General features: G+C 40.7%; 3 protein-coding genes across 5 annotated transcripts in view; 1 reads left to right on the top strand and 2 right to left on the bottom strand.

The window, feature by feature from the left end:
- LOC138975979 (Fanconi anemia group J protein homolog) overlaps positions 1-2,004 on the bottom strand; it is a 47,918-nt gene extending 45,914 nt beyond the window's left edge. For both annotated transcript variants that reach the window (XM_070348761.1, XM_070348762.1), the window contains exons 1-2: positions 1,729-2,004; positions 793-904 (exon numbers count right to left, since the gene is read on the bottom strand). In XM_070348761.1, coding sequence (XP_070204862.1) covers positions 793-904; positions 1,729-1,818 — 202 coding nt within the window. In that variant the 5' untranslated portion in view covers positions 1,819-2,004. The remainder of the gene's footprint in view (positions 1-792; positions 905-1,728) is intronic.
- A 14,221-nt stretch (positions 2,005-16,225) lies between these two features.
- LOC138977416 (uncharacterized) lies at positions 16,226-18,347 on the top strand. The gene has a single exon (XM_070350301.1). It carries the CDS (start codon positions 16,730-16,732, stop codon positions 17,801-17,803), a length of 1,074 nt encoding a protein of 357 aa, XP_070206402.1. The 5' UTR covers positions 16,226-16,729; the 3' UTR covers positions 17,804-18,347.
- A 4,558-nt stretch (positions 18,348-22,905) lies between these two features.
- Positions 22,906-27,157, bottom strand: part of LOC138975978 (sarcoplasmic/endoplasmic reticulum calcium ATPase 1-like) — an 82,804-nt gene continuing 78,552 nt past the window's right edge. For both annotated transcript variants that reach the window (XM_070348759.1, XM_070348760.1), the window contains one exon: positions 22,906-26,624. In XM_070348759.1, the coding sequence (XP_070204860.1) occupies positions 26,560-26,624 (65 nt within the window). In that variant the 3' untranslated portion in view covers positions 22,906-26,559. The remainder of the gene's footprint in view (positions 26,625-27,157) is intronic.

Raw genomic sequence — 27,157 nt, 5'->3', positions numbered from 1 at the left:
AACAACGGTTATGGAACATGCGCAGTATGACCCAAACTACCTGCACACTCCTGATTGGTGCATACTCTACCCACTAAGAGCCATGTGTCTATCCCCCAGCAAAAATGTGTCTGCTACAGACCAGGGCCCATCCAACCACACAAACCCCCTTACACTTTGGTGTCGAAACTGTCTGCACACTAGCAGACAACATTCAATCAATCAATCAATCAATCAATATGAGGCTTATATCGCGCGTATTCCGTGGGTACAGTTCTAAGCGCAGGATTTATTATTTTATTTTTTTATTTTTATTTTATGCAATTTATATCGCGCACATAATTATTCAAGGCGCAGGGATTTATTTATGCCGTGTGAGATGGAATTTTTTTATACAATACATCACGCATTCACATCGGCCAGCAGATCGCAGCCATTTCGGCGCATATCCTACTTTTCACGGCCTATTATTCCAAGTCACACAGGTATTTTGGTGGACACTTTTATCTATGCCTGTACAATTTTGCCAGGAAAGACCCTTTTGTCAATCGTGGGATCTTTAACGTGCACACCCCAATGTAGTGTACAACGAAGGGACCTCGGTTTTTCGTCTCATCCGAAAGACTAGCACTTGAACCCACCACCTAGGTTTGGAAAGGGGGGAGAAAATTGCTAACGCCCTGACCCAGGGTCGAACTCGCAACCTCTCGCTTCCGAGCGCAAGTGCGTTACCACTCGGCCACCCAGTCCACATTCCTGCACATGCACACCCAAACTGGCAGAATCCTAGCCAAGTATTCAAAATGAACCAACTTTTCTCAGCAGTCTGCCAGGCCAGTGCAGAGCAGAGGAGAGCCAGAGACTTGCCACTTCCGGTCGGACTCTCCAGCAAACAGTTCTGATTCCTCTGAATGCCCTTGATGATCTGTCAACATCACAATACATTTATTGCTACTGAGTGATAGTGGTACTATATCAATGCTTTAGATTATTTTGTTGCATTACTTTTCTTCTTTCCACATTGATTTCACTCCAAACACACTAGAAGTAGAAGCTTGAACATCAAAATGATTGAGTACTTGTAGACAGATGGCAGCTGCATACATTGAAACAGCTGTCATATCATATAAATATATATGATTGAGTATTCTCAAACAATACTAAATTGTTCATCAAAAAACATCAGACATTATGTACACCAATACAGTTTTGAAACATTAAAACTTAAGGCACTGTAAACCTCAGCTTGAGTAGTGTTATTTTTTTCTTTATTTGGTGTTCAACGTCGTTTTCAACCACGAAGGTCATATCGCGACGGGGAAAGGGGGGGAGATGGGATAGAGCCACTTGTTAATTGTTTCTTGTTCACAAAAGCACTAATCAAAAAATTGCTCCAGGGGCTTGCAACGTAGTACAATATATTACCTTACTGGGAGAATGCAAGTTTCCAGTACAAAGGACTTAACATTTCTTACATACTGCTTGACTAAAATCTTTACAAACATTGACTATATTCTATACAAGAAACACTTAACAAGGGTAAAAGGAGAAACAGAATCCGTTAGTCGCCTCTTACGACATGCTGGGGAGCATCAGGTAAATTCTTCCCCCTAACCCGCGGGGGGTCTTGAGTAGTGTACACTACTCTGTAAATGTTCTTTGTCAAAACTTTGTATCAGAAAGCCTAAATCTTAGTTCAGTTAGTGTTTCATTTTAAAGTCTTTTTTCCCTTTAAAATGTTAGTCTCACCTTATCCATCATGCTGAATTGTGAAGGGTAGGGTTTACAGGGAAAGAGGACAGAGTGTCCTGCAATCTTGTATTCCTGATGACTTGCCATGATTCAGGAAAATCAATGTTGCCTCAAAAATGTGGTGCAAATAAATCCAAGATCACAGCTCTCAATCAGATTCACATCAGCATGAAAGCTGAGAGTCGTTTTGCTTGACAGTGAGCAAGCATTGGATTTCCAGATGAAGACTTCAGCTCCTGAGAATATGATCACCATTAAGTGGTTTCATTAACTTCCAACTGGAACAAATAAAAAAACCTCATAGACTAATACAGCAACAGAAATTAGATCATTAATTTTGAGCATGGCCAAACAAAAATATATGTTGGTTTAGGGTAACCCGACAGACCCTATTTTTTCCCGCCGACCCCAACACTTTTTTCATTGCTAAAAAAAACAAACTTATGGCATATTTTGCGAACCATACCGAGACTAAGGGAAGTAACCTCCTTTAAAATCGACTAAATTTTAAAAATATATATAAAAAAAAAGCTGACCTATCTTTTTTGGTCACGTTACCCTTAAGCAAAATATATTTTTGTTTGGCATAATAAAAAAGTGAGACCTGGCTGAATAGTGCCTAAAACAGGTAAGAAACACCCCTGATTAACTATACACAGGGGCTCACATCCACGTCGGACATCGACAGATATTTTTTTCCAAATGTCCTATACATTTTTCATGCAAAAGGACATATGTCCTATTGTTTTTGTCACAAAGTGGTCATTGTCCGATTATGCTTTCATTTGATTGTTTGTTTATTTGTTGCTTAACGTCCAGCCGACTACGCAGAGCCATATCAGGACGAGGAAGGGGGGGATGAAGGGGGCCACTTGTCAAGCGATTCCTGTTTACAAATGCACTAACCCATTACTTGTGTCCCAGCAGGCTTTAGTAAAACTAAATTAATACCTACTGGAAGATTACCAGTTTCCAGTATGTTAAAATAGGCTTAACCTATCTACTGCTGGACTTACATCAGAACACTAACAGATTAAACTATACATGAATCGCGAGACAAGCGGCAAGAGAAGAGATTTTTGGAAAAAATACAGGTGAATGAGCAAGAAGGCAGAAAAAAGAAAAGAATTCATGAAGAAAAAGAGAGCATGACAAGAAAGAGGAACCAAAATCTACCTAACAGCAAACTAGAAAGCTCCTGCGGTTCCAAAAACAGGAGGGGCCTTTAATTTCATAACCGCAGTGCCCCACTGCGGGAATGCTTTCATTTGATTCGGACATTGGCAGTACTTTCCAATTTACATTAGTTTGATTTGCTATTTTATTGATGTTTTGCAAAACGATGTGTCTCTCCAAGCAGACGAAACTTGGGGAGACTTTATGTGCTTATTATAGAGAAGAGCTTCCAAGGGTCCCAACTCTGAATGCTCCAAGCCGGTTGACAGTTGCCTACCTTCACGTTTTTTCCGAAAAAGCCGCTGCCGCCGAAACAAAAATTGGTACCAGAAAAAGGCCAGAAGCGTTTGTGCTTCAAATCTCTGCCCTCATCAGCGGCTTGTACCACTGGAACTGAGCTCCCTCCGGCCTCTGAGCAGCCAGAGCCAGATGCATGAAACCATCGCTCTAGAAAATGAAACTTCGGCGCCGAAGAAAGACGGTACCCTCTCGCCCACCCCCGCGCGTCGCTTCGTTTCAAGCTGGCCGACTTCATTCCCGTGGGTGTCGCACGACCCAAAGAAGCAACTGATGTTTTGCACGAAATGTCAGCAAATCGGCATGTCAAATTTACGTTTTGTTGCGAGAAAAAATCCTATTGATTTATTTATGTTCAGGACATGTATACGTCCTATAACTTTTGCATTGTCCAGGACATTTGTCCTATGCCACCTCTCATGGACGTGAGCCCCTGTATACAATTACAACATGTACAGCTCATGAAGTAACACTAACAGTAACAAACAAATAAGTTTATTAACAATAACATCAATCAATGCCTTGGCAAAGGTTCTAGACACAATTATAGAATCTTAACATTTTGTGTACTGCATAATATATGATAATATCGTTCCTGCAGTTCACTCAGTTTAGAATATGTAGGGAGGGAGAGGATGGTTCAAGCAAAAGGCAGTCGATGTATCAAGTTGTCACTGTTAGTCAAGTGTTATTGTCGCTAGTACAGTCGAACTCGCTTAAGACGAATCACTGGGGATCGGAAAAAAAGTTCGTCTTAACCAAAATTCGTATTAAGAAAATTGATTGATTTTTTTTTTGTTTTGTTTTTTAAGTCTTGTACATTTTATGGTGTTTCAATTTGTTTCTTTCGCAACTTTCATGCTGCTTCACGTTTAGACAATAAAGTGACATATTCAGTTACATGTTCATGTGTGTCTCATGTTGAGTGATGATTGTTGAGTTTGAGTGAGAGTGAGCACACAGATGTTTCATCCAGTTGTTACGTTTTTGGTCACACACACTGACACTGTCCACATTCGCGTTGTTCCTATCATTTGTCCGGAATCACTTACCTTGGCGACGGGTAGCAAACCTTGGCCAATTTAGTTTTTGTTTGTTTGTTGCAACATGATGTTCAAATCCAAATCGAAAGCACTGACTGACTGATAAACTATCGCGAACCGGCGAACGCAAACGTTGAGAGTGTGGTTTCCCTTGTCCAAGGGAAACCACTCTGGCATCTATATTTTTTGGCAATGGCTTCCGTTCTAAACATTGATGTTTCGTTTTTGGTATTCGCGAAGGAAATAAACGTCAGTCAGTCATTCATGTTCAGTGTCTGAGCTATCAATCACTTTGATTCTAAATTTGAAATTGTTTTGTGAGTACAGTGTAATCAGTTTAACTTTATTCAGTGATCGGTTGAGCAATGGTTCAAGCAGTCGACGCAAGGGAAGACTTTGACACATGTATTCAAACTTCTCAAATTCCCATGATATGTCGATCTCGGGACGAGTTTAAAGATTTCGTCATAAGCGTGAGTAAATTACAGACATTATGCATGCTTGGGAATCCAAAAAGTGCTCGTTATAAGCATAAATTTGTTATAAAGAATTCGTTTTAAGCATTTTTTTTAAGCATGAAGAAAGAGGTATTCAGTTGGGAACTTAAAACTAATACGTTATAAGTCAAAATTCGTAACTAGCGTGTTCGTTTTAAGTGGGTTCGACTGTAACTTGAATGCCAGGAAAGCTTCATGAGTAACAGTGTGCACCTACACCACCTGAGATGTGTAGCCTACTTAGCGAATAGTTATACTGGAGAGGGCAATGCGATGGGTAATGATAGATACAAAACCGTTGTTCTTCGATGTGTTGATCGGGGGCCAAAGCTAGTGGGAGGTGTTAGTGTTACTGAAGTTTCCAGTGCCATAACTCCAGCAGAGTCCAGTTATGCTAAGTCAGTTACTAAAGTCAAGTGTACCACACTTTCAGAGAGACCAGTCTGTTACAAGACAACAAGACACACTAACAGTAACAAGTCTCTGTCACTCTTTATTCTGAACACAATTTATGAAGGATTACAGAACAGTCGTTCCTTAAATGTATGCTGCATTTTGTTAATTTTTAACACCATATTGAACTTGGAGTTGGAAACTGTTGGCCGCGCTTCAAGATCATGGCAATCACAGATCGCATAACACGAGTCTCATTTCTTATCATGTTATCATACGAATGTTAATAACAATAAAATGCAATCATGCTGACAGTTTTATTCGCGATCCGGTAAAATACGTCCCCAAGAAATGTCATAGAGCGCTAAGACTTCCAAACTTACCGCCATTTTGAGTCGTCTGTTTACCAGTGTACCATTTGACAACTGTAACATTTTGAGGAATACGCCGTTTAGAGAACGGAGTGGCTCGGGATCCGGCGAGCCGGATCTGGAGCCCCAAGGCTCGGGCACCGGCAGTCACGGTCACCAGTATCTCACAAAATAGACTTTCCTATTTTTCACACATCAGTCAGCTTGCCTTCTTCAGTCAGTAGTGAAATGCGCTAGAGATCATGAGGTTGTCACGGCGTGAGTTTACACTGTCCTGAGTTTACGCAGTGGCCCCAATGCGCGTGCGTCGAAATATGCGTCACTTCCGCCATCGTGAATTTGCCGAACTCGAAGCCGGTTGTTTTCACTTTGAGTAAGGAAGGTGTCAATCACGTTTTTAGTGATCATAACCCGCACGATGGAACAGTTCGCTGATCAGATGCTTTCTTTGAAACATTTTCTCCGAAATCACACGCACCGAGGCAGAAACAAAATACAAACAAAAATACAGAACAGAAGAAAACAGACTGAACAGAACCCCACCCAAAAACACCCACCACACTGGGGCGCATTTTGATTTTGGCAACTAGAGGAAGCATTTCTGATTCCGAACATATCCAGCTTTATGTGTGGTTATTTTTAAACACAAACATGAAAAAGGTGACTAAAACAATCTCTACGAGGGAGCATATAATTATAAATAGTCCAAGCGGTAACACAAAGCCATCGATTCCCACTATTCTAAAATTCAAATCTAATCTAAATTTGTTGAGAAACAAATCTACACCTTTTCTTCCAACACTCGCAGACCACTGACAAACACAAACCCATCGATTTCCCACTGAATTCCTTGATACAGTGGCGAACGCGATCGGCGAAACAAAGACGGTCACCGTGGCAACCTCAAAAATGCTTTGGTAAATTCACATCATCATAAACTCACGACGCTGTAGGCGTCGTGAATTTGGTCAGGAAGTGACGCATATTTCGACGCACGCGCATTGGGGCCACTGCGTAAACTCAGGACAGTGTAAACTCACGCCGTGACACCGGTTCGAGCCTTGCCCGGATTGGCGGTTCATTCAAATCCGCCGGTTTTCCCAGTCTGTAAGTGACTTGAAGAAAAAAAATTCGCAGTATTCCCACCTCCCCCCCCCCCCTCTTTACTTTCGGCTTTGCTTTATTCTTTATTCCAAAACATTTCTGTGATCGAACTGAGATCGCAACAATAAAGCAGCTTCAGTACGAGTCAAACAAAATCATTGATGCACGACTGACTGAGCAGTGCCATCCACCGGTGTGACGTTTTCATCTTTCGCCGTGTTGATATTTCGCTTCTCGGCCTCGTTCATCTAGTATAAACTCTACACTGAACAACAACAAAAAAACTTCGATAGTACTGATGAGCGACCTTGTGTACCTTACATTCATGGGGCCAAATTGCTACAATAATGAATTATTGATGTTAATACCCTAAATCGTTGGCATTATATAAAAACAAAAAAAGGTCCACGTCATCTTATTTATCTGGACAGAATGAGCAATTGTTGTTATCAACGATACCCATTTTACACAAAATGATGTTAGAGGGAAATAAATTATGCATTATCGCTCAGGTAAACTCTCTACGTCTTGATGCATTCATTTCATTCAGTCTTACAATGTTCAGGGTACAATGTATGTAACTTCTGTACGTCCGGTTTCATCACTATAAATAGATATTCCATCACTTTTCTTCAAATTGTTACTTTTAATATTTCTTATTTTCTTCACTAAATCTGCTTTATGTTTTCTTAAATGTTTCCAAACGTACTTTCAAATGATACCATTGTTTCTGTTTTGGTTCATGCACTCTTTTACTCAAACCATACTTCAATTTCCAATGTTTTTTATGATTAAAACTTCCTATTCTGTTTACAATTCACGTCCACCCAGGGAATATCTTTTCTATGTTTTTAAAAAAATACTGTTTTTTTTTTACTCATTCTTTTTTCTATTAAAATGCCAATCTTTGTACTTTTAATAAAATACCATCAATGCTCACAACTGTATCATGTTTCTGGGCTGTAAAATTGATCCCAATATTCCATAACTGTGTTAAATTTTCCTCTAAACCATCCATTTCTACATCATCAAGCGCACAAAAACATCTATCTTTACGATCAGCTTTCCACAATAGGTTAGTACAGCTTCATGCCATGACAATTAATGTTATCATTCAATTCGCTTTCCTTAACTTCATCCAATTCTTAATTAACCTTAAACTCAATCACATTTGGGTAACGTACATCTCGATCAATAGCTTCCCGATTTACAAAAAAATCCACAATTAAAGGGAAACAACTCGGCGACAACAAAACAAACTTATCTACACTGGCACTTTGACAAGTATCGGTGTTGCCAATCCCCACAATTTAAATTTACTTATCCATTTACAATAAACAATAGATTTAATTTAAAGGAAATCCAACGAAATATCATCACTCTCCATTAAGGGAAGCTTCTAGCATGAAAAAATGACAAAAAACGCTTTTTGGTGTGATTTGAGTTTTCATGTGATTTTGTTTCCATAAACCCTTTCCAACCCCCCTATCAACCGTATTAGTTATTTCTGCAACCCTAAATATTTTATTTATTTTATTTCTGAGGTAAATGTTTTAAAAACAACACCAGTCTACCCCTCATTAACTATGCAAAAAATTTGAAAGGCCATATCTTCTCTTCTACCTAACATAGAAACAAAATTTAAACTGGGATATGAACAGCAAAATCCCTTCTAGCCCCGTTTAGAAACGCCAAACAAACTCCATTACAACGATTTTCATTGGTTGTTTGGCAAATGGCCCAAAGAAGGCCAACCTGAAAACAAACCAATCACAAGCCTTCTTCTAAAAGGGCTTCGGCTGCGGCCCACCCAGTTGAGAAGTGGGTCAAATCAGCCTCTGTCTGTGTCTTCCACGCTACTTTCGATTGGGTCAGTGTGTTTGCCATCAAAACTTGTTTATAGCTTACAATGGGTAAAAGAAAGGATTGCTACAAGAAAAAGACAAAGACACCTCCAAGGAATCGACATGTTTTGGCTAGGCTTCCCTTGGATGCAAGCAATTCAACTGTGGAAAATGTGCCTGATCAGTGTCGGCGGCCTGCAAAGAGAAAACGTGGAGAGGAAGAAGCGTCGTCTGCACCTCTGCATTTGTGTGCATCGAGTGCCAAACTGCGAAAATTGGACACAAATAAAGAAGAATCTGTGCCTTTTGACAGCCAAGATGAACTTACTGGGTTTAGATTCGTTGACTGTGAACTTTTAGTCACATTCATCAACGGATTATTGTGTCCTGAGTGCAAACGACCGATCGGTGCTGCGCGGCTTTCTTCTGTGACTGAGGTGAGGACAGATCTTGCATCTGAACTGAAATTCGAGTGTGGTTGTCAACACAACATGACTTTGTTTACATCTAAAAAATGTAACAAAGTTTTTGAGGTAAATAGAAGGTTCCCTCTTTCTATGTTTGTTATCGGTCGGGACCAAGCACCTGCTAAGAGATTCCTTGGCAACATGAACATACCATGCTCACTAAACAATAGCACGTGGGCCAATCACAAGAATCAGATCAGGAAGGCCACAGAAAAAGTAGCCGATATCAGCAAATCTGTTGCTGCACATGAGGTTTCTGAGGCCTGTGAGGGGAATGATGTGACTGTATCTGGGGATGGCACCTATCATAGACGGGGATTTCAGAGCAAAAATGGAGTGGTAACTGTGCTCAGTGTAAATGGTAAAAAGTCAAAAGTTGTAGACACCGAGGTGCTGTCTAATCACTGTGACAGCTGTAAAAAACAAGAGAAAAAGAAACAAGGACAAGAACTTTTGGATTGGAAAGATGAACACAGACAGAGAAATGTATGTGACAAAAACCACGAGGGGAGTGCTGCAGCTATGGAACCTGCTGGGGCATTGAAGATCTTTAGAAGGTCACAGGAGCTACATGGTCTTAGATATGTCAACTTTCTTGGGGACGGGGACAGCAAGACATATAGTTGTCTAAAAAATTCTGAGCCACCTGTGTATGAGGGAGTTAGAATAGAAAAGTTAGAATGCTGTGGGCATGTGCAAAAAAGAATGGGTCGCCAACTTTTGAATAAAGTGAATGAACTAAAAAACAAAACTTTCAATAAGAACGGCAAATCTGTCAAAGGCATAGGCGGAAAGGGGGGTGGGTTGACAAAAAAAGCAATACTCAAAATTCAAGCTCATTTTGGTGCAGCTATAAGGAAGAATTCTGGCAATTTAGGACAGATGAAAAAGGACATTTGGGCCATCTGGCAACACCGTAATAAAAAACATGACAACTGTGGGACCTGGTGTCCATCCAAAACTGGCAGAGGAGATCCAGACAAAAATGCCTTTCCAGATTTTGTGTGCGAAGCCATCCGTCCAATTTTTGTGACCCTGACCCAAGATAGCCTGCTGGAAAGATGTCTTCATGGGGGCTCTCAGAATACCAATGAGAGCTTCCACAATCTCATCTGGCAAAGATGTCCGAAGACTGTTTTTGTCGGCCGAAAGCGACTTTGCTTAGCTGTAGCGGACGCAACTATTGTATATAATGATGGAGAATGTGGAAGGCTGGATATTTTCCCTCTTCTTGGGATGGAAGCTGGCACATGGACAAGACAATTTCTCAAAAAAGTGGATGCAAGCAGAGTGTCAGCTGGACAAATCCAAGCAAGTGAGGCTGTGCAGTTTGCACGTCGACTTCGGTCCCTTCATGCCGCTGAACAGAATGTAGATGGGGAGGAATATTACTTATCTGGGGCTCATGAATAGACTAGGTAAGTCACAGATTGTTGTACACATGCACATGTGATGTCCTGTAAAAACTTTTGTCCATGACAGATATATATATGCATGCATCTCCTCTTCTGAAGTAAAGAGCTTACATTTTGACCGTTTTCTCAAAACGCGTTTAAGTTTATTTTGACCGACCGTTTCTTGAATATCTCATGAACCTTTGCAGATATGCTTATAAAATTTTGTACAGTGTTTCAGGACACATAAAGCTATAATCCCACATAGGATTTAGTTGATGCAATCATTTTAAACCAATTTTCATTTTTTAGATTTTTTGGCGTTAAACCGTTACTAAAAATTGCGACTAAATTTCAAGTTATACATTTTATCCTATGTGATAATGTAGTTCATGTATTTAGAATTGTATATGCAAAATTTTAAGTTTGTATTACCTTTCATGACCAAATTATGTGGGAAATGCCAAACATCAATTTTTGCGAATCCGTATTTATACCCTATTTTAAAATATTTATATAAATTAAATAAAATACCTGAGGCCAATTTCCCTTTTATGTTTGTAATCTTCAATAGTTGGACTACACACACACATAAATTCAAGTTATTTGGGCATCATACTGAAGAGCAATTTGAAGTGATTTTTGGTCGATTTTCATGCTAGAAGCTTCCCTTAAATCAGAAACGTGTTCGTTTTAAGACAACGGATCGTAGTTGAGACGTTCTTTTTGTGTGAAAATCATCTTACAAACACGCATTGTCAGCTATGTCGGTCTCTTAATCGGAAGCCGGTCGTGAGTTCGAATCCCGGCCGCGGCCGCCTGGTGGGTTAAGGGTGGAGATTTTTCTGATCTCCCAAGTAAACTTATGTGGAGACCTGCTAGTGCCTTATCCCCCTTCGTGAGTACACGCAAGCACAAGACCAAGTGCGCACGGAAAAGATCCTGTAATCCATGTCAGAATTCTAATCTTAATTTTTAATTTTTTTAATCGACATCATGATGTCTTTAAAACCAATCACTGACATGCAAAAGGTGTTCGGTTTTGGCTGACTCCATCTGATTTTTGGGGGGTCGATTTTAACGAGGGGAACTTAGCTTTTGTCAAAGTAATTTTTGGGGGTTGTCTGAGTTTTCTGTTCCATTGTATCGACTCTCGTGTAAATTCAAGCTGTTTGCTGCATAATGTAGGGGATTCAGAGAATGGCCATGTTATTTATTTATTTTTATTAATTTTTTGTTTTTTTAGTGAATTTGACATTTTTTTCATGTTATAAATTCCCCGCAAAACGAAGTATGGCTGACGAAATAGTGGTGAAAAATCGGTCACATGTAAACACCGTCTCCTGCAAAAACACGAGTGTAGGCTACGAGGGAGTTTCAGCCCATGAACGAAGAAGTGGTATTCAGTTTTGTCTTGTCAACACAAAATCCTCTCAAGCTGCAAGAAATGAACGTTTTCAAGAAATGTGCAAAAGACAAACAAACAAACAAACATGCACGCACACACATAATGTGTGCATGTGTGCGTGCGTGTTTGCGTGCGTGTGTGTGTGTGTGTGTGTGTGTGTGTGTGTGTGAGAGAGAGAGAGAGAGAGAGAGAGAGAGAGAGAGAGAGAGAGAGAGAGAGAAAGACTAGAGAGAGGGGGGGGGGGAGAGCAGGCATTGTTTGGAGTGTCGGAGAAACACTGACAATAAATTAGGAGACTGTGAGAGGAGGAGGAGGAGGAGGAGGAGTGAAAGAGGAGGAGGAAGACAACGACGGGGAAGCGGAGCCGGGAAGAGGTCGAGAACAAAGAAGGAGGAAGAGCGGACAGAGAAACAAGTCGCGTAAGGCGAAATTACTACATTTAGTCAAGCTGTGGAACTCACAGAATGAAACTGGACGCACTGCATTTTTTTCACAATGACCGTAGTCCGCTGCTCGTACAAAAGGCAGTGAAATTGACGAGCCTGTTTAGGGCGGTAGTGGTTGCGCTGTGCTGCATAGCGGCACGCTTTTCTGTACCTCTCTTCGCTTTAACTTTCTGAGCATGTTTTTAATCCAAACATATCATATCTATATGTTTTTGGAATCAGGAACCGACAAGAAATAAGATGAAATTGTTTTTAACGTCCAAATAGCCTAAGTGTTTCTTTCTTCAGTTTTTTTTTAACTTAAAACAAATTTCATTTTCATTTTTTGTGATGCATATTGAAGGAAAGTTAAACTAAAACCTGTTGCCAGGGATTTTTTGAAAATTTACTCCGCTGTGACCTTCACACCTGCTTTTTTCAAAATGGCCGCTTGAGTTTGAGCAACCTTTAAATCGCTATACTGATCTCATCAATGCTAAATAATAGACACTCGTAGTAAAGACCATCTGAAAGTTGGTTATCTTCACTTTCAAGGGATACCAAAAAGTCGAAATGTCAAAAATGATACTTGGTTATCCTTTTGTGGGAGTGGGTCACAAATGTTTGCAGGATTGTATCGGCGAACCGCGAACATTCAGCTGCAAGCCCAAAATAAGGGAATCCCCTGATTTGATGACCGTCTGGATCTGGATTCTTTACGTTGCAGCGGAACCACTGTTGGTCATCTTCGCAACGGATGCGGGAGAGCGCATAATAATAATTTTGAATACAATCTTCTTCTTCTTCTGCGTTCGATGTTGATGGCCGTGCTAAATCCTCAGACCAGTGGCTGCCAGGAAGTCCGCAGTCTTGCGCAGTTCGTCGGCAGGACCCCAGAGTTTGGCTCCAACACTGGTCTCTTCTTGCCAGAACTTCTGGCGTATTGTCTCTAGATGGGGGCAGTTCTGGAGAATGTGCTCCGGAGTTTGCTCTTCCGAGCCACATTCACAGTGTGCGTCATCCGCAAGGCCCAGTCTCTTGAGGTGTTTCTTCAGTCCACAGTGCCCTGTCCTTAGACGGAAAATGGTGGTTTGGCTTCTCCGGTCTAGTTTGTTGATGGGGTCTTCCTGTGGGTTGTAGTCTCCGTTTCTCTTTTTCCAGTTTTCTTTCTTCTTTCGTTGTAGAAGAGTCTTGGCTTCTTTGAATACAATAAAAGTCCTGACTTTGGTGGGACAAGTCATATAATTATACAGTCCCGTCACATCAATGTCTTTTCACTCTTAGTGACTTATTAAAATGTTAAAAACTGAGCTCTGTAGGTGGTCAGTGTTGGGGCAGCCCTGATGACGGCAGTCTCAGCGCTGAGCTGGTCGTGCTGATATTAACCGGCTAGGGATGGCAGTAATCGAGTGTGAGTGCCAAGCAGTACTGAAGTGGTGGGGACGGCAGTCTCAGCGCTGAGCTGGTCGTGCTGATATTAACCGGCTAGGGAAGGCAGTAATCGAGTGTGAGTGCCAAGTACTGAAGTGGTGGGTTCAGTGCCAGAGGGATCGCAGTGTTTCTTCGGCGGCACATTCGGACTGTACTATTTTTTACTGTGCTGTACTGTGGAGCTTCTTGTATATGTGTGTTTGTTCTATAAGCAATTCAGTGGCCGGTCTTCAGGATTAGGAACATACTTCAGTTCCAAAGTGAGTACTATGCTATGCTAAACTCGGAAAATCCAGACACAGATAGACTGCTGACGTTCCAAAATTCAGTTTAAAAAACAACAAGGTCGCGAATATTGGAACCTCTCTCATCTCACAGGTATTTGAAACACTCAGAAGTAGGCGCATAATGTTGATTTGGTGGACAGAAATCTACAAACAAGTAAGGTTAAGTTAAGTTCAATTATAGACAAAACGAAATATTCATAAGAATTTTGACCTATCGGGTTTTGAGGTGGACAATCACGATACACAACAAACAAAAATCAATGATAACTGATACAGTGACTTTTCTTTGAATTGTTAAAGCTTCAAAAATAGAAGAAGCAACAAGACAAGGAGAGGTTTAAGAAACCTTTAATCTGTAGGCCTAATTGCAAGGAGACATATATGTTTTCATCAAAATCACATGGGACTATACACTGACAACAATATGCTCATACATTAAGAGGGACCTGGTATTAAACTCGGACACGAATTGTAGATATATTAATAGGCACTGTCAAGATATGAATAATAATACTAACCTAGCAAATACATATATTTAGATAATTTCCTGAATTCTATGCCGCAGCGCGATGGTATATATTCACTAACACTATTGGACAGATCGGACGGTGTCATATATCTAGGCTATTAAGTTCGGAAATAACTTCAGTATTGTGTTTTCTCTTTATAATGATATACTATGCAGTTCATCTGCAGAGAAGAGATGAAAGAAATAGTGTTCTGGAATATTGTCTCTTGACAAATGTATGGATAACATCCACGGCTGCCCATGTCATGGTGTCAATGTACAGGTTTTGGTGTTTTAGTGACGGGAATGATAAATTAGTGCCTGATATGTCCATTTTGAAACCTAGTCAACCCGTACACTAAAACTTACACCTTGTTCTTTGGTTATGATGTTACTATTGTAGTGCTTTTGCTCTATCAAAACCGCCAGTGGTCGCTGAAAATAAACTTCAGCGACAGAAATAAAGTAAAAAGTAAATGTTAAGGGGCTTATTGTCCGTCAGGTCTTAATTGCCTATATTGGACATGAATTGGTTTATACGATTCGAGTTTTTACGCCCTCACGGCTTTTGATGTTTGCGTGTTTAGGTGGTATCAGCCATCTGCACTTATGGTAGAATGACCAAGATCTTTAACGTGCCATTGTGGTGACACGGGTGTGGGAGATGGATACCGTCTCCGGGTCTGCAAATAAAGTTGACCCGTGTCCGTCCCGGCCCGGATTCGAACCAGCGACCTTTCGATCACAAGTCCAGTGCTCTACCACCTGAGCTACCCGGGACAGAAACACAATATTGAAGTGTTATGAATGTGTATTGAACAGGTGATGAGAACAAGGTGTGTGTATGATGCATGTAAGTTGTGCATTTGAATTGTGTAATGCGAGGCGCTAGGGAGTGTCTGTTTCAATAAGCTGTGCTCTGGTCTTTCTCCAAAGAATATTTAGAACATAAATTAATTTATGATAAAATCATAAATGATTAATTATTTTCGAATGAAGTTATGACGTTCCAGACGCCTATCGCTTTGCGCACAACAGACGAATGGATACAATTTCCGCTGCATGTGTCATTATCTATAAGACAGTAATAATTAGAGCAGATACATTGATAAGAGGATAGGATACTGTGGCACGTCGCTTATTAGAGCTTTGGAATTGGCACAGAGACAAAAGGTGACAGAATAGTAGGAGAAATAATCTGGGAATATTTGTTTTCAAGATTGTGCGAACACCCGCGAAGGGTTTATCGATGAGGTAATGAAATCTCAGTATGGGTAGGGTTGGTAAATCCTTCTTTTTCTTGCAGATTAAATATCTGAATGTCCTTGTTTGGATAGTGGAGTGTACACTGTAAAGCCTGGTTACATTCGGTGCAGTTAGTTGACGTTTCTTTCTGTTCTGGGACTAATGTTGGCGACCATTTTGATGGTGTTCTGTTTTGTTGTGTTTTGTCATACGAATACGGTTTGTGTGTGTGTGTGTGTGTGTGTGTGTGTGATTGTGTGTGTGTGTGTGTTTGTTTATTGGTGTTGTTTGTGATGATTTAACATTCTAGTATTTCAAAAGAAAAAGTAGAACAGAGGCAATACCAAAGGCGCGCGCGCGTGTATGTGTTTGTGTGTGTGAGTCAGTGTGTGTGTGCGTGTGTGTGTGTGTGTGTGTGACTGTGTGTGTGTGTGTGTGTGTGTCTAGCGAAATTTGTGTATGTGCCCGCGTGAGTGCATGTCACTGTGTGCGTACGCAAGAGGGTGCATGTGTGCGAGCGTGTGTGTGTGCCTGTCTGTCTGTTTTCAATGACACATCACCATTTAAAACTAAATGTAGCGTCTTGTGTTCTGTTCCAGATGTCAACAAAGAATGCAGACAACACGTGACAAGCTTTGAAGAAAATGTCTTCTCAGACGTGAACGCTATCCCCACTTCCAGGGGAAACCATGGCGAGCACAATGACGTAGCGAACATGATCAGACGATCGACAAAACACACTGCTTTAGCAACAGAAATTTAAACATCTTAACAGGAGCAAATACAACAACGTCGAGGACTACGACGACGAAGACGACAACAACAACAACAACAACAACAACAACAACAACAACAACAACAACAACAACAACAACAACGAGAAAATCACAGGAAACGACAGGAAAGAAACATTATCTTCAATCTCCAAGGGGCAAAATATCCGCTATAACAACCATCATCTTATTCACGAACAACGCCAACACTTCACAACCCTTCAATACCTTCAAGGACAGATGGTAAGAAAAGGCCCAGCCTTACATCTTCATCCTTGCAAATTAAAGTTCAGTTCAGTCCAGCCACCAACGAAGCACACAACAACCGACCAACCATGGAGGCGTGCATCGAAGCTCTGTACACCATCGACGGCGAGACGGACAAGCGCAAGACCCTGGAGATGATCCGCGTCCTGAAAGGCTGCATCAGCCTGTCCAAGTCGCGAACGGGGGAGGTCATCTACCGTTACAACCGCCACGAGAAGAAGGCCCTTAGTCGCGCCATGGCCAAGTATGACAAGGACTTGCGCAGGTCGCGGGTCAACATCGACAGCCAAAAGCGGGACGTGCTCCACAAGTGGAACCTGGTCTTCGGACGGCAGCGCAAGTTCTGCGAGTCCATCCGCGGCTTTGACGAGATGCTGCACGAAGCCCTGGAAACCAGGTACCTCTACAAGTTCGCCAGCGACGAGGATGGCGCCGAGGAGGAGAAGGAAGACGAGGCGGAGGAGGTGCAGGATGAGGTGGTCAAGATGCCCCAGATCTCGGACCCCAGAGCCAGACGTCTCGGAGGTCGTCAGTCGGCGCCTCAAGGTGTCGTGTCCACGCCGGTGATCCTGGGCGTGCTGCCCAAGCTGGGCGCCAGCAGCTCCCTGCACAACGCGCGCATCGAGACGGAGGCGGAGGAGCGCGAGAGGCACGAGAGAAAGGCCGAAGAAGAACGCAAGCTGAAGGCCCGGGAGCTGCCGCGCTTCGACAAGGAGCTGATGGAGACCTACCTGACGGAGCAGAAGAGTCTGCACGAGGACCTCCTCACCCGCAACGCCATCGTCAAGATCAAGTCCTCTGTGGACAAGGACCACGTCTTCTTCAAGTACCGCCTCAAGACCAAGCTGCCGGACTCCGCCTCCAGCCTCCTGCACCGTATCGAGCGCGAGCGTTCCATGTCCGTCACCACCGCCATGTCCGGCACGCGCCCCAGCACGCGCTCCAGGCTTAGCACGCGCCAGGGACCGCGTCAGAAGTCGTCCAAGAGCACCATGAGCAGCCGGAGCTTGAAGGGGGAGGAGCTGGAGGAGGTGTGCGCCAAGCTAGACAAGGTGGTGGTGACTGCCCGAGACCCCTCCCCCACCCAGTCCCAGCTGTCGCTGCCTCGTCTGGAGCGTGCCAAGACGGTGCACTTCAGTTAGACGCTGACACTGGACATTGGAACTTTATGAGCATGGTGATAGCTGAGTACAGGAGTATGGGGTTTGGTGATGAACGAAGGGCATTTCGGCTAGATACTGATTCTGAACATAGGAACTACAGTATACTCATGCTTAGCTCACTGAAGGTGTGTCGGATTTGGTGACAAACGAAGTGCACTTCAGTAAGCTACCGACTCTGAAGATAGGAACTATAAGAATGCATAGCTGATCAAAGGTGTATGGGATTTAGTGAAGAACGAAGTGCGCTTTAAACGCTGAGGGCTGAGTGAAGGTTTATGGGATTTGGTGACGAGAGTTATTTCTAGGATGACATAAATGTGAAACGCTGTCCAGGACTTCTAAGAAGATACTTTCTCATGCGATGAAATGAACAGCCTCAAATGTGGCGAGGAGTTACTGAAACAGCAAGAAACTTACTGCAGTGGATTTATTTCAAGGCTAATCCAACATTTCTCATGAGAATGATTGTTCAGCTGACTTCAAGACAATAATATTGTTAGCTGACTTCAAGACAATAATATTGTTCAGCTGACTTCAAGACAATAATATTGTTAGCTGACTTCAAGACAATAATATTGTTCAGCTGACTTCAAGACAATAATATTGTTCAACTGACTTCAAGACAATAATATTGTTCAGCTGACTTCAAGACAATAATATTGTTCAGCTGACTTCAAGACAATAATATTGTTCAGCTGACTTCAAGACAATAATATTGTTCAGCTGACTTCAAGACAATAATATTGTTTAGCTGACTTCAAGACAATAATATTGTAAGACAATAATATTATTCAGCTGACTTCAAGACAATAATATTATTCAGCTGACTTCAAGACAATGATATTGTTCAGCTGACTTCAAGACAATAATATTGTTCAGCTAACTTCAAGACAATAATATTGTTAGCTGACTTCAAGACAATAATATTGTTCAGCTGACTTCAAGACAATAATATTGTTCAGCTGACTTCAAGACAATAATATTGTTTAGCTGACTTCAAGACAATAATATTGCTCAACTGACTTCAAGACAATACTATTGTTCAACTGACTTCAAGACAATGATATTGTTCAGCTGACTTCAAGACAATAATATTGTTCAGCTGACTTCAAGACAATAATATTGTTCAGCTGACTTCAAGACAATGATATTGTTCAACTGACTTCAAGACAATACTATTGTTCAGCTGACTTCAAGACAATAATATTGTTCAGCTGACTTCAAGACAATGATATTGTTCAACTGACTTCAAGACAATACTATTGTTCAACTGACTTCAAGACAATAATATTGTTCAACTGACTTCAAGACAATAATATTGTTCAGCTGACTTCAAGACAATAATATTGTTAGCTGACTTCAAGACAATACTATTGTTCAGCTGACTTTAAGACAATAATATTGTTCAGCTGACTTCAAGACAATACTATTGCTCAACTGACTTCAAGACAATAATATTGCTCAACTGACTTCAAGACAATGATATTGTTCAGCTGACTTCAAGACCAGTTATTGTTCAGCTGACTTCAAGACAATACCGTGTTGGAGAACGGCTAATAAAGTTAGAGTGAAAGGAAAAAAACAGCGCAGGAATGTCTTTTTCTGTTTGATTATTTAAATTTATTTAAAATGATTAAATTTCATTTGTGTGTATTTTTCTCTGGGGAGCAATGGAAAATGTCCTCTGGAGAAAAAAACAAGTCGCGTAAGGCGAAAATACAATATTTAGTCAAGTAGCTGTCGAACTCACAGAAGGAAACTGAACGCAACGCAACGCAGCAAGACCGTATACTCGTAGCATCGTCACTCCACCGCCCGTGGCAAAGGCAGTGCACGTGGAATTGACAAGAAGAGCGGGGTATTCGTTGCGCTGAGAAGGATAGCACGCTTTTCTGTACCTCTCTTCGTTTTAACTTTCTGAGCGTGTTTTTAATCCAAACATATCATATCTATATATTTTTGGAATCAGGAACCGACAAGGAATAAGATGAAAGTGTTTTTAAATTGATTTCGAAAAAAAAATTTTGATAATAATTTTTATATATTTAATTTTCAGAGCTTGTTTTTAATCCGAATATAACATATTTATATGTTTTTGGAATCAGCAAATGATGGAGAATAAGATAAACGTAAATTTCGATCGTTTTATAAATTTTTATTTTTTTTTACAATTTTCAGATTTTTAATGACCAAAGTCATTAATTAATTTTTAAGCCACCAAGCTGAAATGCAATACCGAACCCCGGGCTTCGTCGAAGAGTACTTGACCAAAATTTCAACCAATTTGGTTGAAAAATGAGGGCGTGACAGTGCCGCCTCAACTTTCACGAAAAGCCGGATATGACGTCATCAAAGACATTTATCCAAAAAATGAAAAAAACGTTCGGGGATTTCATACCCAGGAACTCTCATGTTAAATTTCATAAAGATCGGTCCAGTAGTTTAGTCTGAATCGCTCTACACACACACACACACAGACAGACAGACGCACATACACCACGACCCTCGTTTCGATTCCCCCTCGATGTTAAAATATTTAGTCAAGACTTGACTAAATATAAAAACCACCCTCGATAAACACAACTGGGAGTAAATTCGAATACTTAAGGGCGCATTGTGAAGGAGGCAAAGCTTCGAGGCAGTGACGGTGTCCAGCGAAGACACGGAATTTGGTTTGTTTGTTTGTTTGTTTGTTTGTTTGTTTGTTTTGTTTGTTTGTATGCTTCATTTAGAAAATGTAGAAGCAGAAGTTTGTGAAGACACATAGAGAGTCTGATAGGGATCTGGGACAAAGTAAATCAGCAGAACCTGACTTGAATCATAATTGTAACGATGGTGTTATACTTAATTAAGTGCTGTTAACATGGCAGCACTTTAGCATACAGCTCTAGTGACAGGAGGGGTGTGGATAGGAAGAAGCCGGTGTGCGGGATGGGATGGAAGGATACCTAACTAAACCAGGTTCTCTCGAGAGAAAATCACGGACACATCAAGTTTACATAACCACATAAACTATGTATATACACTGTACTTTGCAAATTTGGTTGAAAGTCCGGCTACCATGTGAACAGCACTTAAGCTAAGCAGAAAGTATACCCGTGGCACTGTTGTGCAAGTTGTGCCTCTGACGCACAAGGTTGTCGTCTGCAGATAGGCTTTTCAAGAAAGTTACTGTACTTAGTGACTAGTTAGTCTCATGTCTCTGTGTGAATCATCCAGCACGTTCGCGTGCGTGTTACCGATAGAGTTCGGCGTACAGGAACTCCACCTACAGGGAATCCCACTCTTTTGGTCGACATAGACGCGTGCACGTGCAGATGAATCGGAAATATGTGTTTTTAAGCAAAGTATATATTCACGGTTTACTGTTTTTTTAATTTTTAATCCTGAAATTTGTTCCAACAGTTATGATTTTTGTTGTTACCAAACTTGCCACAAACCCTCAGATGACTCAGATGTGGGAATTCCGCACTTACATTTACATGTGTATTGTCAAGCAAAGCCTCGCATTTATCTCGTTCAGCATCGCAGCAGAAAAGAACTTTAACCGTGACTGCAAGTCACATGTCTTTGTTTTTCTTCTTTCATAAAATCTTTTATTTCTTTATTTGCTCGAGTTGTTGCTGAGGCACATCATGTCAATTTATTTGTTAAAATGATCTCCCTGGTACATTTGAAACATACGCACGTACAGTTGGAACAATAAACGGTTCATGCCAGATACAAATATGTCTGAATTCTCTGGATAATTGCTGAAAGAGTGCATGTTTTAGAGAATTTGTGAATGAAAGAGAGCGTTCCCGTGTTTCCATGAGAGAGAGAGAGAGAGAGAGAGAGAGAGAGAGAGAGAGAGAGAGAGAGAGAGAGAGAGATCAAATCAAATCAAATCAAATCAAATCAAATTGTATTTTTCGAGGGTTGTGGCATAAGCAATACAACGAGCTTTTTTTCAACCAGCCCTCGCCCAGAGAGGGGACTAATGTAATCACATATTTACACGGAGAAAAAAAGGTAGAGAAAAACAACAACATATTGCACATTAAATATTATACACAAATATAAAGCGTCGTATATGTAACGTAGTGAAAACAATGCTGAATACACATGCATGAGTAAATGTGTTATTAAAGCTTTGGGTGTTTTTGTGTGGATATAATGAACACTGATGCTTTGGACAAATGAAAATATAACTAAACGAAGTCTTCCATCACTGTGATTTTTCGTAATTTGAGAGAATTCCACAGGACGCTACCAGAATATGCTAAGCTTGATTTGAAGAGATCTATCCTTGGAATTGGGACGTTAAACTTTCGGTTTGATTTGACTTTAAATTTTGCAACGAAAGTTCGTGGTGCACGGCCGGAAAGTATTTTGTGAAGGAGCACGCCTTCATTTAATTTAAATCTTTCTTTTAATGGGAGAATCTTAAGTTTCTTATAATCATCAAATACAAAACTGGATTGTTTCAGTAAAATTAGTTTCAGCGCTCGCCTATGTAAACTATACAATGGTTTTAAAATATTAGCACTGGCAGTGTCCCAGATGGTTGAACAATAATCTGTGATGGTTTGTATATATGCGTTAAAGTATTATAACCTTGAGTGCTGATCTAGAAAGTGTTTAATTCTATTTAACTGATATATTTTTCTCGACATTGTTTTACATACCGACCGAACATGATGGGCCCAAGACGAATTATTATCGATATTTACTCCCAAAACTTTATGATCTCCTACCTCCTCTATTGCGTCGTTACCAATTAATATGGAATGAGGATTGTTTCGGAGAGAGAGGGAGAGAGAGAGAGAGAGAGAGAGAGAGAGAGAGAGAGAGAGAGAGAGAGAGAGAGAGAGAGAGAGAGAGAGAGAGAGAGAGCCAGCCAGGCAGTCAGCCAACCTGACAGATCGAGAGAGAGAGAGAGAGAGAGAGAGAGAGAGAGAGAGAGAGAGAGAGAGAGAGAAAGAGAGAGAAAGAGAGAGAAAGAGAGAACTAGCCAGGCGGTCAACCAACCTGACAGACAGAGAAAGACAGAGTCAGAGTAAACACTGACATTCTACCAAAATAAACACTTCACACAGGTCTTCAAGTTTTTTTTAGAAAACTTTTTTGAATCTTTATTTTTTCTATAGGAAATTACAAATATCCGGACTCTGTAGCTACAGAACACGCGACTGACAGATTGCACTTGGAGGCGCAAAGAAACCAACGATAGACACTGCTCACACCCAAAAAAAAGAAAAAAGGAAAGCCTCAGTGTCAGAAATAAAACAAAAAACAACTATGAAATCAGAACATTGAAAAAACAATACACGAAATCCCAACAAAAACGCTACACATTGACAACAAACCATGGCTTTCAAACAGTTCTACGTTTCTGTCTACCACTGCTTTGGTACTTTGGTTGGGTAACCTTGGTGTACACATGACAATGCAAGCGAAATCGTTAGGGTTTTATTGAAGAGAGGTGTGGTGTTATCTTGTTTTTTCCCTCCTTTTCATTTCTGTTGATAGTTTCAGCAACAACGACGCATTCATTTTCATATCTTTAAGCTCAACATCAACCTCTCACCAACCAGAATTTTGACTTAGGTAAGGCTTAACACACAGAAGGGGGTGGATGCTGCTAACATTCATAAAACATCAGTACCAGTTAACAGTACGACTATCACTACAGAAAACCTCAACTCAAAAATAAGCCAAGATGTAAAGCTATGCATGCTTTCTTTGTTTAGCGTTTCAAAATAAGCCCACTGGGAGATCATGGCCTATTCTTGCAAAGGGAGAGAAACATGATTGCAAATAAACTCTCCTTCGAAGTAGAGGAGATGGAAACATTGCTTAGGAAAAAAAGTTATACAAAAGGGCTATGCCAACTCTCTAATGTAACAAGTTTCACAAGTTTTAACCACACTGATGCGAGAGATATCATATAAATAGGTTCATCGATTAAAAATCTACATTTCTCAAAGATATAAAAAAAAAAGTCATCATAACATGCACAGAAAATAATGCAAAACGCATAATGTGCTCTTTCAGAAGTCAGTCGCTCGATCTCCATTCAATCTCTCTCGTTGAAACAACACGCAGGGGCATACATAACAGCTCTCATCAAAAATGCATTACTTTTGACATGTAGTATACAGTTTTGAGGCTTTTCCAAGGGTTTTTGGCCATGGCCGTTGCAGAAGTACACTGGCCATCAAAAATAACGCACGACAGGTTTATCCGACCACTGGTTGTCGCTCAAGGCTACATGGAAGACAAAACCGTTGTATCCTGATCAATCTGAAAACAGATTATGATCGTTGGTCTCTGTTTCGGGCACATCAAAAACCTGCTATTAGTAAGGTAAACATTCAGAAGTGTTTTTTCCTTTCATTAATCTTTTCTTTTCAGCAAGAATATTACAAAAACTTTTTTTCTCTTATTTTGCATGTTAAACATCGTGAAGTTAAGTGTTGCATTTTACACAACCGTTCTCAGCCTTAAAAGATCCTGTCATTGCCCGGAATATTTCAAAATGAAACCTATGGGCGCTGATATTTTCTCTCAAACTGTTCATCATGATTTTGTTCAAAGATGATAAATAATAATACAATGCCAGATGGTATTCACAAAACGTCATGTCATCCTCCGTTTAACCTGGGGTTTAAACAGGGAAAATTGACGGGTAGCATGGAGAGAGAAGCAGTGGGGTACCAAATATTGCGACTGATATGTTGTGGACGCTACAGAACACGAACACGACAAGGTATCAAGTTATGGACGCAAACTTCAAACTTGGCAGTGGCGCTAATATTGGATCTAGCCAAATCACAAGCATTTCTGTGACAGTACCATCACGTTGTTTGAAAAAAAATTAGGAGAAAGCAATAAAAAACCACACTCCCTCACCCTGTTGACAAGCGTATGGGGGTGACAATTTTTACCCAAGATGAGGCTTTTTAGGAAGCTTAAGTCAAGATGTGCGAAATGGTTTTTTTGATTTTGTGCTTAGTCATCAAACAAACTTGTCCTGGCCATAAGTTCCCTGGTGTTAACAATACAATTTTTAATACTTCAGTAGTCTGCAAGTCTCTTGATCGTAATAGAAAACACTTGGAACTGACGGTATACTCAGTTATGCAAGTGGCATTCTCTAACTCTTTGAACTGTGGTTCTGGAACCACACATAAACATATTTTCTCCGTACAATGCAGCAGACTAGGCCTACTTCAGGACAATAACATACTTGGCATCCATAGATCTAAGGATTCCACAAAACTGACAGCCTGCTTGAGACAGTACTGCCTACTTGCCTTCTGAAGAAAAATCCGCATTGATGTCTAGATAGCTTGTGCAAGCATGGGTTTGGGAGGAGCAAAAAAAAAAGAAGTAACACAGTCTTGGTGCATAAAAGACAAGGGTTCGCAGTGATAATAAGGCAGACACCAGATCACACTCGAGTTCGACTACCGGATCAGCCTCACACATGCTCATCAGGGATTAACAGATCAACCTCGCTCACGCTTCAAGTCACATTCACGCTCTGGAAAACCATTTCCCTCTTCTCTTGTGCCATGAAGGATTTAAAAAAACTCGGTTTGTTTTGTTTATAACCATCACACACAATACAGATTTAAATCAATCATCAAATTAAAAAAAAACCGAAGAAGATTTAAAAGAACACTTTGGGATGATGAAAAAAACAAACCACGAGGGAATCCACACTAGCACACACTTACTCTACTCAATACCCATTTGCAAAATAAATATGTACAAGTCTGACCTTACCGCCTTTCACGCGTTCCACACCATCACTAACAAAACATACCTCCAAATTTGTTATTGAACAAAAAATTAAAGTACCGGTAATACGCCAGGAAAGGGGGCGGTTACCGCCCCTGCTGCGTCGTGCACGCACACAGCAGAGAACGGCAGGTGTTCACACGTGAACGTGGACGAATGAACAGCTCGTGTTCAAATCGTTCCCGTGTGAACATAGGGGGAATTTTGAATGAGGTCACACACAGGCACATGCTTCAAAAACAGTCTGCTAGAGATCTACGTTCAAATATTCACATCTTTTTTGTTTTTTTGTGTTTTGTTTTGTTTGAAAACTCAGTGAAACACACAGTGTTCAAGTTTCGCTGTAACGTTCTCCTTTTAAGCGTTCAGTTCCTGTTCACACGCATGGTGTTGCATGGATGTTCATGTTGTCAGGTTCCAAGAATCAACATATTTTTGTTTGATCTGGTATTTGTTAAAATTCCCTGAAGTCTTGAATTTCAGTGTGTCTAAGACTTTATCCATTTCAAAAAGAAAAGGATAGATCTTAAGTTAAAGTAAATTTAAAAATGAAATTGATCCTTGTTTTTAAGAATTTGAATTTCTTGTGCAGTAAGTTCAGCTTCCTATCAAAACATCTGCACATATTTAATCTTTTTCCACACAAGTCAAGTAAAATACAAGACAAATCTGTCTGTTCAGAAGGAGATTGCTCAAGACAGTGTCCATCAGAAGAGAATATTATCTAAACTGAGAGAGCGAAATCCATGGAAAAGGGAAATAATTAATAAAAGGTGAAGGGAAGAAACTCAGTCCCTCTCTGGCAGTTCTCTGTTCTTGGATGTTGAAGAAAGACCGGTTGGTTGTGCTCTGCACAGCATACGCTATGTTCACTGATGATGTGTCTGTCCTCTGTGCGTCTGCCTGCCGTCGCAAATGGTGTTCTTGCGGTTGCTGTTGTTGCCTCTCTACCAGCGGTTGATGGTGAATCGCTTGATGGGCTTTTCGGCGAACATGCCAGGCATTGGCACTTCTACAGAAAGAGAAGCATGGCAGAACACAGATTAGATTTTTGAATCTGAGTCCTCTCTCAAGAACTGATTTGTGTGTGTTTAAAAAAAAAACAAGAAGGGCAAAGCCCATACGACTCACATGCTTGACCTAAACCTAGCAATGACATCATACACTAAGAACTGCTTTACACATTTTCCCTACCAAAATACATGTGACCTTGACCCAAGGTCAAGGTCATCCAAGGTCATGCAACACAAAGCTGTTAATTCAAGACATAGGAAGTACAATGGTGCTTATTGGCTCTTTCTACCGTGAGATATGGTCACTTTTAGTGGTTCACTACCTTATTTTGGTCACATTTCATAAGGGTCAAAGAGACCTTGACCTTGATCATATGTGACCAAATTTGTCTCATGATGAAAGCATAACATGTGCCCCACATAATTTTTAAGTTTGAAACAGTTATCTTCCATAGTTCAGGGTCAAGGTCACTTCAAAATATGTATACAATCCAACTTTGAAGAGCTTCTGTGACCTTGACCTTGAAGCAAG

The sequence above is a fragment of the Littorina saxatilis genome, linkage group LG9, assembly GCF_037325665.1.
Source record: "Littorina saxatilis isolate snail1 linkage group LG9, US_GU_Lsax_2.0, whole genome shotgun sequence".
Classification (NCBI taxonomy): Eukaryota; Metazoa; Mollusca; class Gastropoda; order Littorinimorpha; family Littorinidae; genus Littorina; species Littorina saxatilis.
The sequence above is the reverse complement of the archived record's forward strand: the minus strand, read 5'-3'. Positions and strand labels throughout refer to the sequence as shown.